The 16,159-nt window shown below is 45.2% G+C and overlaps 1 protein-coding gene across 3 annotated transcripts in view; it reads right to left on the reverse strand.

Annotated features, from left to right (window-relative positions):
* Nucleotides 1-1,716: 1,716 nt before the first annotated feature.
* The window catches only part of LOC113999976 (single-stranded DNA-binding protein, mitochondrial-like), a 30,198-nt gene continuing 15,755 nt past the window's right edge, over nucleotides 1,717-16,159 (reverse strand). Inside the window, exons 5-17 of one of the 3 annotated variants that reach the window (XM_027743850.2) lie at nucleotides 14,451-14,623; nucleotides 13,688-13,809; nucleotides 12,257-12,403; nucleotides 11,338-11,436; nucleotides 10,914-10,999; nucleotides 9,868-10,038; nucleotides 9,639-9,781; nucleotides 7,183-7,222; nucleotides 6,033-6,093; nucleotides 4,503-4,643; nucleotides 3,764-3,851; nucleotides 3,160-3,248; nucleotides 1,717-1,884 (exon numbers count right to left, since the gene is read on the reverse strand). In XM_027743850.2, the coding sequence (XP_027599651.1) occupies nucleotides 1,838-1,884; nucleotides 3,160-3,248; nucleotides 3,764-3,851; nucleotides 4,503-4,643; nucleotides 6,033-6,093; nucleotides 7,183-7,222; nucleotides 9,639-9,781; nucleotides 9,868-10,038; nucleotides 10,914-10,999; nucleotides 11,338-11,436; nucleotides 12,257-12,403; nucleotides 13,688-13,809; nucleotides 14,451-14,623 (1,407 nt within the window). In that variant the 3' untranslated portion in view covers nucleotides 1,717-1,837. Of the gene's footprint in view, nucleotides 1,885-3,159; nucleotides 3,249-3,763; nucleotides 3,852-4,502; nucleotides 4,644-6,032; nucleotides 6,094-7,182; nucleotides 7,223-7,309; nucleotides 7,337-7,520; nucleotides 8,779-9,638; nucleotides 9,782-9,867; nucleotides 10,039-10,913; nucleotides 11,000-11,337; nucleotides 11,437-12,256; nucleotides 12,404-13,687; nucleotides 13,810-14,450; nucleotides 14,624-16,159 lie in introns of those variants that run through there. The other 2 variants (XM_027743851.2, XM_027743852.2) reach the window with 2 other exon arrangements.

A 16,159-nucleotide genomic window follows, 5' to 3' on the forward strand; every position in this document is an offset into this window, starting at 1 on the left:
TGTGATCAACACTCAAAATAATGCACTGCTTTTCAGTGTGTGCTCAAAGCCTTTTTACCAGGTCAATCTTTAAAAGTGTACTAGCTACTTTAAATAGAACTGGAAAAGCGAGAAAACTCAGCTCTTGAGCAAATATTTTTCTTTGCTGTCACCTAATCCTACACCTTGTGCTAGCCTGGCTGTCTCCAGCTTGAGCCAGGGGCAGAGATTAGCAGTTCTGGCCACTCCATGTGAGTGGCAAAGGGAATCCACTCTGCTACTTCTGCTCTGAGTTTGGAGTGGAAAGCCAGCTCCCAAGCTCCAAAGCAGACACTGTCATAAGCTGTGTTGAACTCCACCACCACAGCAGAGTGCAAACGAGGTGACCACTGAATGGATGGAAAAATCAGCACATTCACTCAAGGCCTCTTAGAAGAAAGCTCAAGACAAACCCCATCTTTCAGCAAGCAGGAAAAATTTGTGTGGACCAAACACAAGCTGTGCTTGGATCACCGCTGTGTAAGTGCACCATCAGAATTCTCCCAGCAATACAACAGGCACAGATTAAACAAGTAGTTAAGGGAATTAAAGTCAGAACTTCCCATTTAAAAAGATACCACAATCTCCTGTGGATAACAACCCACTGAAGCAACTAAGCATTTGCAGTACCTCACTATGCCAGTGGCAGGGGCTCAGATAATACTCAAAGCTTTAACTTCAACCAGAAATAACTGCTGAATTGAAAGAATTGAAGTTTTTGTTCGTACAGATAATGCTCACAGAGAGCATTTAAAAAAAAAAAATCACAATTCTGTAGGGGGAAGAGCTGCAGAGACTATAAATAAGTGTGCTCTGTACTCAGCTCAGAGAGAGATGAGATACAAAATCCCACCAGCTCTGAAGGCAGGAAATTGTCACATCTAACATTTTTCTTTCCCTGTTCACATCACACTGTGTTACAATGGGAATTTTACCACTTCATGTAATAAAATGAAACATCTTTTAGTTGTGGAACTTACTACTAATAATGCTAAGTAATTCTCAGTCTTTCTGACAACCAAATGAAGTTAAAGTGAAACAAATGCCACTCCCATATTTAAAATCCTGGACCAGGGACGTTTCTCACACACCTCTCAAAACGCACAGCCAAGGCAGTCGTTCCTCCAGCTCCTCCTGATGGCAAACGATGGGCATAGCACCCTAATGAGGATGGGAATGCTGATGTCATCCTGTGTGAAATGCGGTAACAACCAAGACCTAAACATATGATCAAAGCAAGGTTTGCTGAAATACAACACCTGATTTGATCAACTGCTGGGATCAACAGAGGGGCAGATGCAAATGCACAGGAGGCCTTCTCAAGGTCTGTGACAAAAAAACCCTCCAGCTGAGCACTAGTTGAGGCCAACAGCTCTTTAAACCTACTGTCTAACTGGCTTAGTGGAGAAAAAAAACCAACAGGGAATGACACCTGTAGAACAGAGAATGGATTTCAACAGTGAGAGGGGATAAGGCTGTCAGGCCTCACAAGACAGGAGGAGATTGTTAAGGCAGCCAATGATATAAGGTTTGAAAATGGTTGAATATGCAAAGAGTGACTTCCATTTATATATTCATCAGCTCAGGAATTAATACAGCTGCCTGGGTTACCTTTTCTCTTAAGAACAAAAAAGAAAGGAATCCAAACAATGATAACAGAGAGAAAGCACATGGAAAAACAAAAACACACAGATACCCTATAGATAACAAACATTTTATTTATTTCTTAAAGCAACTACAGTAATATAAGTGATTACAGAATTATGAAGCACTGAAAATCCAAAGGAATTGAATGGCCTGGGTTCAAGCACTAATGACCTCACACCTTATCTCTCGGAGAGCCCTCACTCAGAAAAATCACATTATCTGAAAAGAAATCGAAAAATTAATCTTGAGGATTGTTTTGCCCTGTTGCAAGCCTTCACATCCACAAAGACCACCTATTTGTGTTCAAATAAGCTGCATATTTCAGAACAGAACAGTTAATACAACAAAAGAGGGTCCGATACAGGGTTCTCCCTCTATGTCCCTGAAAGCTGACAAATTAATGTGGTCATATGAAACAAGTGTGCTAAAGCTGATGAAAAGGAGCAGCCAAAGACACTAGACACGTTTTAAAACAACGGTTTGATTCTTTGATTATAATCGGTATCAGATACAGCTTATTGCCTTTTTCAGTCTGCACACCATGTCAACAGCCTATGGGAAGCTCCTCTTTCATCAAGCCTCAGGAATTTCGAAAGCATCTTGAGATAGGGCCTCTCGAACACAAGGAAAACATTAGGATAATACTAATTAAAAAGAGATACTTTCTTCTCCCCTCCACCAATTTATAAACAGCAACTTACACCACTGCTAGCTGAACTGTTCATGTGAAAGTTTGATTTCTGTTGTTTTAAAGAGGCTGCAGAAACATCCAGAACTATGTTTCTTTTCCCTTTCTTTTTCCTTCCTTTTCCTCTGTCCTAGCTTTTTTAGACATACTTGTGTAATAGAAATGTTTGCTCTAACACCCGAATAATTTACCCCTCCCTCAAAAGCCACAAGGTAGCAGCTCTACCCACAATAAAGATGTAAGATGCTCATGCTATTTAAATGCTCAAGGAAAGAGTTTTTTCTAGTTCTCTTCTTCCTTGTGTCTATCCAAGGCACAAGTGTACTCCTTACCCATTCTATGCTCTTCTTATCACTACTGGCTACCAGAGCAAGGTGTTTCTAAATTCTCCACCAAGTTATCTGCACATAAAACAATCTTCCACGGAGGTCCTTAAAGCTAGTGAAGTCACCAGTCTTTAACAGGAAGAAAAAACTCCAGCAAACTGAGATAAAGCTACTAAACAAACTCTGCCTAGAAAAGGAATCTGCCTGACCTGTAGTACTACATTCCAGTGTTCTTAAAACAGTGTCTGCCTCCTGCACCAACTGTTTTGTGTGAGCAAAGGATGCAAACAGTTTCCAACTGTATACTCTGTGTCTTCACAAGCAGTGCCAGAGGAAATCTACTGGTACAGACTATTCATTCTCTCAAAATCCCTAAGTGTGGATACTGAGGATGAAGACAAACCAAGCTCTATTTCGAAGGCCCTTCACTCCCTCTCCATCTTAAAAGGGCAAGGGGAACCTTGATATGTCGCTCCTTACCTGCTATAATTGTTGTGGCCTGTCGCCGCACATTGTTTTTATCTGTATATTCACCATAGTCTATCTTCCCTTCAACGTAAATTCGAGAACTGAAAAAAACAATTTAGTTCTGGTCAGAGAACTGTGCTGCTGTTTTCCACTCTATATCTAGAATCACAGAATGGTTTGGTCCTTAAGGTCCCTTCCAACCCATCTAGTTCCAAACCCCCTGCCATGGGCTGGGACACCTTCCACTAGACCAGGTTGCTCAGAGCCCAATCCAACCTGGCTTTGAACACTTGCAGTGATGGGGCATCCGCAACTTCTCTGGGCAACCTGTTCCAGTGCCTCACCACCCTGACAGTAAAGAATTTCATCTATAAATCCAATCCAAATTTCCCTTCTTTAAGTTTGAATTCATTACTCCTTGTCCTTTTCATCACTATTCCTGATGAAAAGGTTGAATTCAGAATCTAAGTACACAAGCATTTGTAGCAGTTGTTTGTAGCAGGTCTGCTAACATTTTATGGCACCTCTGTCTTAGCATAGCTCTTGGTCACCATAATTATTACATTAATCAATTATTAAGGCATTAAATCCTCAGCCACATTTCTTATTCACTTACCCCTTTCTCACATACTGATAGGTAACATCCCTGAGGCCTGGCCTGAAGACAGAGATTCTGTGCCACGTCGTCTTCTGACTGACATCACCTAAGTTACATAAAAATAACTAAGTTGGATGCCAAACTCTTTTTGGTACAAGACTCAGAAATTAGTTTTTATGAGAAGTGACTTGAAAACAGAAGTATACTAGCACTCAATATCCCACTTCATTCCAGAACTCAATGTTCCACTCATCTGTGTCCAAATGAAAGTGTTGTGCAGAAGCACAGTTCAAACCAAGAGATCACTTTTCCTGGAATACAGTGCTCATACTATAATTTACACAGACACACGCACACGATCTACATTGAATAGAAGTTAGAGAAAACAAGACACCTGTAGCTTCAGACTGATGACAGAATCGGAGACAAAATGCATATTTTTTTCTTTTTTTTTTTTCCTTCTCTCTTGAAATACAAACAAAAGAAGAGGACCCACTACACCTCTGACAAACCCCAACAGTGACAAACTGCCAACTCAACACTCTTCTCCAGAGGAAGGCTGACAGGCAGATCTCTCTTCACGCTGCTGGGGATCAGTAAGAGACACACAAATGTACCAGCATCTCTACTGACCCCAGAGGAACCTTCCTGCACCCAAGAGGTTTACACAGCAGCACAAGAACAAAGCGTGGTGCTGCTGAACATGCAAACATGAGCTCAGAACACAGCAAAAGCAGGTTGCTCGCTGCAGACTCACCTCCCTGTCCTAGTTCACTATCCCCTGTCCGCCACATCTCATTGGTTGCAAGAGAAAATATGGTAACAGGATTTTTTCCTTCCACTTGCCTCATGATAGGGTCCTGTCCAACCCGACCCAGTAACTGGACACGATTCATGGCTGAAACAAGAGAGAATAAACACATATACAGGTGAACTACGATGCTTCTAATCATGCAAGCCACAAACCAGCAGTTTTTGTGAAGGGCCAGAACCATGACTTTCTGCACCTCCTAACCACTTTTCAAGCTCTTGTGACTTTTGCCTTATTCAGGCCCCGAGCAGATGGTTGACTGTGCCTGTACTGTCATTATCACTAAATAACTCAGCCAAATATTCCTTTGTCATCTTTTTCCAAAGACATATCCATATGTCATGAGACTATCTTGCATTTACTTGACTAGACTTTTTTTTTTCATTATGATAAAACCATAGCATTACATTGTTTTTTCCTTAAAACAGTACCTTTAAAACAATACAGTTGCATTATGATACTCCATCCTCTGAATTAGAGGGTGACTAGTTTTGACACAGGTACCAGGCCTAGGCAGACACATTTTATCCCTTCTCCATGTTCAAGAACAGTTGGAGGAGATCAGGGGAGTATCATTCTTGCAAAAGCATGTGAACTGAAGACTGAAGTCTGAAGTGTACACCTGGAGGAAATCATAGTGGGGCAGCAGCACCCAAACAAGTCCCCCAGGCACAGAGGAATCTGGGAAACAAGCACATGAGACACCTAAAGGCAGGTGTTAGAAATCATGACAACAGCAGGCCCAATTTACTGCCATTGATAAAGTACAACCACCTGCTTTTTACAGGTGGTACTCTATGTCAGGGCTTTTCTCTTGTCCCCTCTAAAGTGCTGCTTGACTTGACAAAGACCAGATAGGAAGCTACAGGTCCAGAGAAGAGCAACAAGGCTGGTGAAGGGACTCGAGCACAAGTCCTATGAGGAGAGGCTGAGGGAGCTGGGCTTGTTCAGCCTGGAGAAGAGGAGGCTCAGGGGAGACCTCATCACTCTCTGCAACTCCCTGAAAGGAGGTTGTAGCCAGGTGGGGGTTGGTCTCTTCTCCCAGGCAGCTATCAGCAAGACAAGAGGGCATGGTCTTAAGCTCTGCCAGGGGAGGTTTAGGTTAGATATTAGGAAGAAATTCTTTACAGAGAGGGTAATCAGGCATTGGAATGGGCTGCTCAGGGAAGTGGTGGATTCTCCGTCCCTGGAGGTTTTTAAGATGAGACTGGATGTGGAACTTAGTGCCATGGTCTAGTAGCCACGGTGGTGTTGGATCAAGGGTTGGACTTGATGATCTCTGAGGTCCCTTCCAACCTGGCTGATTCTACGATTCTATGATACTCAAGAGCCTGTGTGTTTGAAACAATACATTCTTAGTTACTACACTGAGGAGCAACTATACCTACCTGTTTCTCTCCCGCCATATTTCAGACCTCCTAAAAACTGAGATAAACACAACAAGTAACACTAAGTTGCATCTCAGGAGCTACTTACATCTTTCCAGTACCAATGGGGCAACTGTATCAGACTCATGTCTCACAAACTGGCGAAACACCTGAAGGAACAGACACATGTTAGTTTCCAGGACAGAAAGTATGAACAGCATTCAGAAGCCTTGATGACTCATTTTCTGAACACCTATGGAGGTTCTGCAAGTATGTTCTTTTCCCTGTAACTAAGGGGAGGGGACTGAGAAAAGAAATTCATTCAGCTAAATGAAGCCAGTGGGATTATTCAAAGAATATCTGGTTAAAGGAGCGTTAAAAAGCTGCCTAGGAGAAAGAGAAAGTGTGGTCCACAGGTCCATCTCCAGCAATTATTTTTGGGACCTGCTGTAACTACTGTTATTATGTAATATATAAACAGAAGGGGAGAGGTTTGAAGTACAGTGGTTGTTCAGTTCTTTTGGCTTTGGTTTTACGAAACAAAAACAGTTTTGATAGTTGCTTTCTGCTTTACTTCAGAGATTAACAAGACATGCCCAAATGTTCATCCATCTGTGGTCATGAGCAATAGGATACACTGACAACCCCTGTTCCTGAGCAGACAGCAAATCAAGGACAAAAAACCCCAGTGCCACAAATAAGCACAAGTGGGGCAAAAAGTAAAGGAGCTGCCTTGATGCCAGCAAATATCCCATCCTAGAAGAAAGGAGGGAACAAGAAAAGCCCAGGAACACTCCCGCAAGAGGCCCATGTGCAGGAACTGGAAAAAAAAGCTCATTTCCTGTAACATGTGAACAGAGAAGCTAAACCAGAGGAAACGCAATCTGCAAAACGAAAGCTCTTTGGTGCATCTGTGTGCCTCACTAACACACACGCAAATCATCTCAGACTCATTCCACACAAAAGCCAGATCTTTTAATACACCATTTTCCCAGTAGCTCAGTAACTAAGGCTCGGCATTTGCACCCCTGGAAATACGAGCGCGAACAAGAACATCTTCACGGGCTGCAGCCCCGGCCAGGTTGGGCGAGCGGCCCCGGGGCCCTGGGCTATTCCCGCCTCTGCCGTGCCCGGAGAGTCACTGCCAGACAGCCGAGAGCGGCAGGAGCTGCTTCTCCTCCTCCTCCTCCTCCCGCCGCGGGCACACGGGACCCGAGTGCCAGCCCGGGGGGGCCTCCCCAGGCCCCGCCCGGCCGTACCTGCCACGCCGGCCGCCGCCACATGCCTTCTCCGCCGAGCCTGCGGAGGGAAAAGCAGGGCTGAAGCAGCGCCCGAGGGAGCCCCGGCCCGGCCCGTTCCCGCCGCCCGACCCCGCGCCCTCCGCACCTCTCCCGCCGCAGCCGCGCCGCGCCCGGAACAGGAAAGGGACCGACGGGAGGTTCCGGGCGGAAACCCGCCCCATCCCGGGGGGACAGGGGCTGGAGAGCCCACGGGCAGCCACTGCTACGGCCACCCGGCTCGCCTCCCCCGGCCCACGGGGGACAGGGAGCTCTCGGGTGGCGGGGGAGGAGGAAAAAAAAAAGAAGTCACTCCGTCATCGGTTAAAAAAATTAAGATAAAATGTTTATTTGCGCTTTTCAGTTCTGAAAATATAGGATCTAACAGTTAAAAGCCAGCATCATAAAACAAACTTCAATAAGAACTGGAAATAAGCGAGTTACCAAGTTTACATTCTCCCTCGTAACAGTGCAGCACACTCTGTCCAAACAGGACACAGCCGACCAGGACCCACAAATATACATTTAGAGGGGAGGGGGAGGGTGTGGTGTAGTGTGAGGTCTAATAAATACGAAATACATACCACAGTTTATATGGGCAACTCCAAAAACCTGGAAAAGCCCTTTCTGATTCCCCTCATCTTTGCTGAAAGGGTGCAGTTTGCGGGCAGGCAGCTGCACCAAGTGTGAGGTACTGGAAGAGAAGCGGGTACCAGATCCAGCTACCAGCACACCACAGCCACCTCTCCCCGACTTGAACAAGGAGTCCTTGCCGATCGACAGAAAACAACTCAGGCATCAGGGAATAAGCTTACCCAGCTATTTTGTTGCTGAAAGCTAAGGGAAGGAAAGTTTTTCTTCAGCTTCCATTCCTTAACTCAGTGTTTCCTTTTACTCTTTGTCCCCCATCAGTGAAATGCCACTCCAATTGCATCCCAAGTCCACCAGGACTGCTATGTAACCAGCCTGTCTCCTGATGTGTAGTTAACACAGCCATAGTCTCTGCCTACTCACTCCTAGAAGGGCCCTGCTGTAGATGCTGTCTCCATGTACAGCCACTATTGCCCCTTTAAAGATACACTCAGCCAGAGCATTAAGACCACAAAATCATCAATAACAGGGCCCAACTAAAGAAAGAGGGAAGTAAGGAGAGAAAATGCCATCCTTTCCCTTGTTTGGCAGAGCTACACTTAGTCAAGAGCAATTACACAAGAAATTTAACAGTTAAAAGACTGGGGACAATAACCTTAAATTCCCTGATCCAACACCTGTAAGCCAGTCATTCTTCCCTCAGCCAACAACTAAGGAGGTTACAAAAAAAGAACACGACAGGGAGAGATAATATGGGGCATTGGTCGGTGCAGACCCTCAGCTTTCACAGGGCCCTTCAGCAGTCAGAGCTTTTTGGACAACACAAAAATTCAGTAACCCAGAGTAAAGCTAAATGAGCGACAGCTTTTCCCTCCCACCAGGCGCTTGCTCTTCTGCTTAGAAGAGGTTTCAGACTCTTGCAACTTGGCACTTCCTAAGGCTTGGTCCTTCATGAGGGTCTGGGCAAGGCGAGCTGCTTTAAGTTCCCTGCAGGGGGGAGATGGAAGGAAGAGGAGAGGAAGAAAACCGGGTCATGCATGAATCCTCACCAGCTACAGAAGCAAGCTATGAACAATCTTGCACAAGAGGGTTACTGTAATACTCCAGCATTGCAGGAGGGAGGAAGCTTTTCACCCAAGAGGGTGACATGAAGATTACTGTAACTGTCTTTAGAGATTTACCAAAAGAAAACTATGTATCAGGTCAGCAACACACTGGCACCAGCGTGAAGAGCCCCTAGCTCAGTTTTTCTCCCATTGTTTTGGAAATTTGCGAATGGCAAAACTTATAAAGGCACACGCTTCTTTTCCATTGCGCCTTTATTCCCTTGCTGTTCTTCCAGAGAATACACTCTTCTGTCTACACAAAAAAACTTACTCTCCAGCTGACTACTGCACTAAGAGGGGTGGTGGGGCAGTTCCTAGGTCCCAGCACCTTTAAAACATTATTGCCAACAGCAGTGAGAGGGAACAAGGGGGAAAAGGATGTCTGCCACCACCTAAATATTCCCTTCTTTCTGTGCCAGACCACTATCTCAGTGCATTATCAATTCCTCATCTGCCCCCGGCTGCTTCCTGTATCAATATTTTCCATCACCAGTGGTTGCAGTAAGTGCACAAGTTCACTGTTCTAACTCAGCCAGCTCCTCAGAGCCAGAACTGAAGCAGAGCTGCTTGGGAACTGCAAGTCCCTGCTACAGCCTCACCATCCTCCCAGCTCCGGGCACAGGACCTGCCTGGGTATTTCTACATCTGTGTTCTCCCAGCACTACCACCCTACATTCAAGGCTAGTGACCAGCACTTGTTATGCCCATGCCTTCTCCCCTTCATGCCCCAGCCAGTCCTACCTTTCCAGCATGGCCGTCTTGCATTTCTCCACATTTAGCTCTTCCTGGAGCTGCAGAGCTTTTCCACATGAAGGACGGAGAACAGGGTGTTTAGTCAGAGCTGTGGCAGAAGGTCTTTCCACTGGGTCAGGATGGATCATGAGCTAGAAGGCAAAGGAGTTCAGAGTTTAACACACCTGCCACATGACAACTGCAAAAGCCACCATTCTGCCAGAGACTGCTTCCTCACCTTAAGGAGCTCAAGAAAGGTCCGGGGAAGGTTCTGGGGGATCGGTGGGATGTTGCCTCTGCGGATGTGGTGCCACATGGTCCCGTTGTGAGGCAGCGGTGCTGCACCAGCTGCCAGAGCTACCGTGAGTGCCAGGGCGAAGATGTCTGCCTTGGGCAGGTTGCAGTATTGCTGCAGACAGAAGGTGAAAGGTTATAGAAAGGGAACATCTTGCTATACTAAACAAAGGTGGGTTGGGGTCCAAGTTCAAAAAGAAACAGCCAAGCAAGTATGTTTATGGCACTGGCTTCACCGTTCCAGTGAGCCGCTTCCTTCTCTTTAGGACAAAAACATTGTCAGCAGACAGTACTGTAACTAACAGCATGTTGGCTTTCACCCAGCCACAAGAAACTTCCAGCCCACTTTATGATCACTGCAGCAACTCCAGAGGGTGGCCTAACAGATGTGTACCTCCACCCTTCACCACAAGGCAATAAGCCCAACTCAAGGCTGCATCTAATACGTTGACCTAGCAGTTCCCAAAGCCAGTTGCAACACAGATACTGTCACTTAAGTACCTGAGCTGACGAACACATCCAAGCTGGTTGTTCAATACAGATTTCCTTTTTTTCCACTGGCCAGTGAGAAGACTGCAGTCAAGTTTAAGAGGTGTGTTGTGCCTCTCACCTCTCCCCACTACCTGTTCAGTGTTTGTTGTACAAGGCATCTGTCTGGCTAAACATATTCCTCAGTAATCACATCCGGCAGTTTAATATCAGCTGAGTGTGCAAATCAAATGTCTCCAAACTGATAAGGTTTTGTCTCATTAATTCCTCACAGGCAATATAGTTGCAATAAACTAATGATAGTAACTTATAAAGTATTGTAAATATTTACATGATAAGACCCATACCTATACTGTTCATAATAAAGCATTAATTTTGCTGATTTCACAGCCAGACCAGACAGAAGAAAGAGGAGATAAAGTGAGGAACACACTATACTAATGACTGCACTGCAGTTGATCTCTCTCCACTTGCTCCCCACTGCCCTGCCAGCAGCTGTACCTCTTGCAAAATCTCATTGGCCAAGAACCGTCTGTCTCCTTCCTCCACCTGAGGGTTTGTTATTGATGTCACATGTCCAAGGTCACCTGGGACAAAGAACAAGCAACTGGAACGTAATGAAGAAACTGATGTAGCTCTCCATCAATAAAAGCCTGCATCTTTAAAGGCACCAGTAAGAGCAACAACAAAATACTAAGTAAAAGAGCAAGCCTGCTCCTACTCAGGAATCTGGGCTTGGAAACAAGCTCATGAGTTTTCTAGGAGCTGTCTCCTCAGAGGAATTAATTCTGGTAGGTAACTGGGGCATTCAGGACTTTGCTATCAGTTTTGTATGTGAGTCTCTTCAGCCAGCAGGACAGAGCAGTATCAAGCAGTAATGGGCAGCCCTAATCTTAAACAAGTTGTAAAGTTGGCTAAAACCTACCAATCTTATACACCATACCAGAAGAGAATTCATCTTCACTGTCACTCTCCTGCCCAGAGGGGCCTGCAACTGCCAGCTTGTGACAGATGAAGATATTACCTGCAAGACAGAAAAGTTTAGCAAGTGTGATATCAGTAGTCAGACTGCATCAGCCTGACAACTTTCCAAAAATCCCGCCTGTCACACTAGTCAAGCTTTGCAGCCAGAGAAACTGTGCACATGCTTCCCACCAGTTAGTCTGCTTTCTGCCCAGCTCACATATTCAGCAACACAGCTGGCAGAAGACAGCTGTACCTTGTGCAGAAAATAGCCTAGAACTTCCCCTCCCTCTGCCCTCTAAGCTAAAAGCATGATTTCAGCAGGAAAAAGGAGCTCCACTACAAGAATATTAACTCTGCGACTGGGGGGAGCACTGCCCAGGAGGTGCCCATCCTCAGCTGCAGAAAGGAAACCTTGTTACTATTTTTGCAGGAACTTAATCCCTCAGGGTAGCTCCACATACAAAAGTCAAGTGTTGTGCAACAAGGCAGAAGCAAATAAGGAAGTCCCCGTGTTCATTAGCAGCCCTACTTGCTCCACTGGTATGAAGGTGATTCCCATGAGCCAGGATTATGGAGATCATGAGACAAAAGTAAAATGCTGCTGACTACCAGAGAAGCACTTTTAAAGCAGCAGTAGTAGCACAAATAAAATAAATAAATAACCACCACCACAACAAAACCACCAAACAACAACAACAAACAAACAAACAAAAAACCACCCAAAAAACCCACACACAAACCACAAGACATTTACCTTTTAGGGCAAGTCTTCTTTCCTTTGAAGCATTATGATAGGTCCAAGCAGAAGGATCTGTTACAGACCCTACCCCTGAAGGGTCACTAGGAAGACCTTCCACAAAGAAGTGCACTATACTTACTAGGTTTGATATCCAGGTGCACAAGGCCAGAGTTGTGGATGTATTTTAGCCCCATGGAGACTTGTAACAATATTTTCTTCAGCTCTGCTTCCAGGAAATACTGCCCCAGCTTTGCATTTTCCAACAGCACATCTTGGAGACTCCCACCTAGGTGAAAACAGGCAGTCTGAGACCTCACAAAGGTTTTTACAGAGCAGCACATTTGTAACAGCTTGGTAGAAACTACTGCCTAGAACACTTGCAGGCTTGCAAGGATGCACTGGCAAACCCGAACCAGACCAGCTAATATATGCTCTACATATGCTCTAGACATCATCATTTAGCTTCAGCCTTTCAATTGCCTCAGAATGCCCTTCTTCCTGCTCACCAAGGACTGAGCAACTGCAGCACCAGGAGGGCTGGCCTGGTAGTGACACTGATGGTGCTTCAAGTGAACAGTGGAAAAATTAATTACTTCTGCCATGCTTACAAGCAGGAAGCAGGTATATGAATGCTGGAGCAAGGAAATTAAGTTCCTCCTAGAAGATTTTTGACTGAAGAATGTAACATTTAACACAGACACAAAATTTTGTGGGTCTCCATTGAGGCACTCTGGCTATTTTAGCACTAATAAATATCATGGCTCCTCTCTCCATCAGCCTACTTGTCACCACTTCTCCTTTAGTATCAGATACTCATCCACTAGAACACAAGCAATACGTCAATGCTGCAGCAACAAGCACCATATTTCACGGTTCCCTCCACCACATTTGAAAGCATTACTCCAAACACCTATCACCTCAGCTCTTCACTGAGCCCCAGGACTGCAGGTGCAGCTGAAAGATGAGCATTACATATTTGCCTTCAGTTCCCCTGGTAGCCAGATGGGTCCTTTTAAATTTCTCTCAAACAGTGCTGTGGCCAAGGGCAAACTGAAGTAAGAGTGTACCACCCTGCCTGCAGCATCCCATTTACACTTTGCCTCATTATTTGCTCCATTCCTCTGCAGTTGCCAACCCTTTTCTTCTAGTCAAGATGCCTTCCTCTCAACCAGGTAGCCACTCTTCCAATCGTTATCCACCTTCATTAAGACAAGTTTGTTGCTGAGGTACATGACCCTTAAGTTATCTGCTCTTGAGTCACTTATATCAGATGTTACCCGGACAGTCCCAGACAAAGCTCTAAGCATCAGCATGGGGAATGCTTCTCCAGGCCAGCCAACACAGAGGAACAGTTTTAAAATCCCAGAAATTAGAGGGTATTCACTGCCTCTAATACATTGGAACCATTCAGAGCTTCATGTTCTTCAGATCTTATGAGCCCTTACGGGATTCTCCATGGATATGTAGCCCCGGTGCAGCTTGCTTTGTTGTAAGCCAAAATGTCCCATATTTAAGAGGGCAATTGCACCCATCCTGAGATCTCAACCTTTGACAATGTCCCAGCTCTTACCATTGCAGTGCTCATTTTGGATAATCATGTGATCGTCCTCTGCCCAGGCCGAGTAGTAGCGCACAACATGGGGGTGGTGTCCAAGGACAGCATGAGCATAAACCTCACGCAGTGCCAGCTGCCTAGAGAAGCACACACAGAAAAAGCAGAGGTTACAGAGTGGTAGAGTCTGCTTGAGAGCCCAGATTGCAGCCTGGCTTGAGAAAGGGGGAACAGAGGTGATCAGGACTTTCTCTTGAGTTTTGACAGACAGACTGGCTCTCGCAGCTGCTGAAAAAAAACTTGCCCTTGCTCAAGTGTGCTGAGCAGCTGTCCAAATAAAATAATCACTGAGCAAGTCTTTTGTTAAAGAGGCAAAAGCAGCAGCAACTTCAAAGACTTTGCTTTAACATGCAGGACACCATGAGCTGGTCAATACAGATGTGAGCAATGCTGGCCATAAAGCAGGGCAGGGACTTTCCACAAACAACATACTTGACAGTTATCACTTTAAAGAAAATGTCTAGATGGACCCAAGGAGTTCAGGTAAGCCATCATCTCACTTTGCAATGCATAGGACTTCTTCCTTCCTTAGACATTTAAATCCAATAGTTGTACAGTGCTGTCTTCTCCCACTCTTCTGTTACTTTGAAGTGCAACAGCAGCCAATTTTTGCTCATGCCATCCCTCAGATACCTTGAGATCCACACTCCCTCCTTCCCCATCACACCTCTCAAGAACATGCCCATCATTTCAACTGGCAGTTTCTAGCTAGCACACTCACTCATCCGAGGATCCTGCCAGAGGCCTTTTGGAGCGTTTGATGGCATAAACACATCCATCAAGGCGTTTGATGCACTTGTAGACAGAGCCAAATTCCCCCACACCAATTTTTTCTAGTTCCAGGAACTCCTTCTTGTAGCGGGAAACCATATTGCTCTCCTTCAGAGGATATCTCTAGAAGGTCACAAAAGCAAAGACAAGTACGAGTTGAAAGATTTAAACAAAGGCTTAAAAAATACTGTCATGTTTTTAGAGGTGTGTAGCACTTGCTCTCAGACTACCCATGTTGCTCTCTCTCCCATTCTGGATGCTCATCTGGATATACACAGGCATGTGTGCAGGTGCACTGCCTGTTCTTCTTGAAATACTACCTTTCACTTAACCACATCGTGTTTTTTCTGACCACCTACCAAAGGCCAAGTTGTGGGGCTGTGTTTGTTTTGTTTTTTATAAAATCGTGACTTGCTAGCCATAGAGGTAGAAACTGCAGCTAAGGAGAATTTTAGTCTAGTTTGGTGTATGTGCCTAAGCCTTCTTGGGTTACTGCCATCTCATCTCTTCTCTTGGCAGCCCAGACCAGTTTCTTGACCCATAGCTGATGGAATCAGTCAGGGAAGAACAGCAGGCAACAACCAAATACTGAAGTAACTGGCCCTAAAGAGAAGGCTTGAGAAGACCTGTTACCAGATTTAGTAGGTAGAAATCCAGTACCTCTGAATTAGCCAGATCCATGTACTGAATTTGTGTTTAAGTAAGAATTATTGCCTATTTTGAATACAGGAGAGAAGCTTTGTGGCCTGAATGTTGGCTTCATGTGGCTCCAGCTATGTAAGAGCTGTTTTACTCTGGCAGCTGAGGTTGCCTGCAGCAAGGCCATTCTGCATCAGTTCAGGCTCTTCAAGTTTGAAGCACCAGCTGTTGACTAATGGCAGATTAGCTGGTCTCTGTGTATTTGTTTGTATCCCCACTGATTTCTCACCCAGAGACACTTTTCCACAAAGGATTGAAAGCCTGCAGAACAGTTGGAACATCATTATTGCTACAATAATGCCCACTAGGGAAATAGGAACTGCTGGTACTGCTTGTAGAGTGATGCCTACTGGCAGGGGAGATGAGTAAAGAAAAGATAAGCAGTGGAGCATGAAGTGAACAACAAGAGAGCAGGCTAAGTGATTTTTCTCCATGCTCCTGCATCCCTCATAGGGACAGCAGGTCATGTGGCAGAGTGGTTCCCACAGAAACCACTGCTGTGATTATGGCAGTATGTGGTATATGACCTCAAAGGGGAGGGGGTAAGAGTTGGTCCTCACAGCCAGTAAGATGTGGCTCACATGAAACAGCAGCCCTTCACAACAGGTGAAGGCATAAGGCAGCTGTATTTTACACTATCTTAAAAAGCTTGGGAATAAAGATACCTCATAGTACACAATTTTATATCTATATTACATAATCTAATCAGCACTCGAGCAGAATAATATTTCAATAAATCACAAGCTACTCAAGGCTTTCTTCTAGGGAAAACAATAATTGTGGCAGCCCCGGATGTTGCCTGATAGCAGATTGGCTCTGCAGGTGTAGTTTTTCCATGAAGACCAGTTTTCCTGCAATACCAGTCTGCTCGGCTAGAGGGTACCGTTATTCTTCTGTAAGCCTAACCCACAACTACAGATTTGCATAAGTCAAGATACTTCCTTCAAGGGGCTGCTCAGG

Source organism: Pipra filicauda, unplaced genomic scaffold (genome assembly GCF_003945595.2).
Source record: "Pipra filicauda isolate LSUMZ 115617 unplaced genomic scaffold, ASM394559v2 scaffold2_size9829703_pilon, whole genome shotgun sequence".
Taxonomy (NCBI): Eukaryota; Metazoa; Chordata; class Aves; order Passeriformes; family Pipridae; genus Pipra; species Pipra filicauda.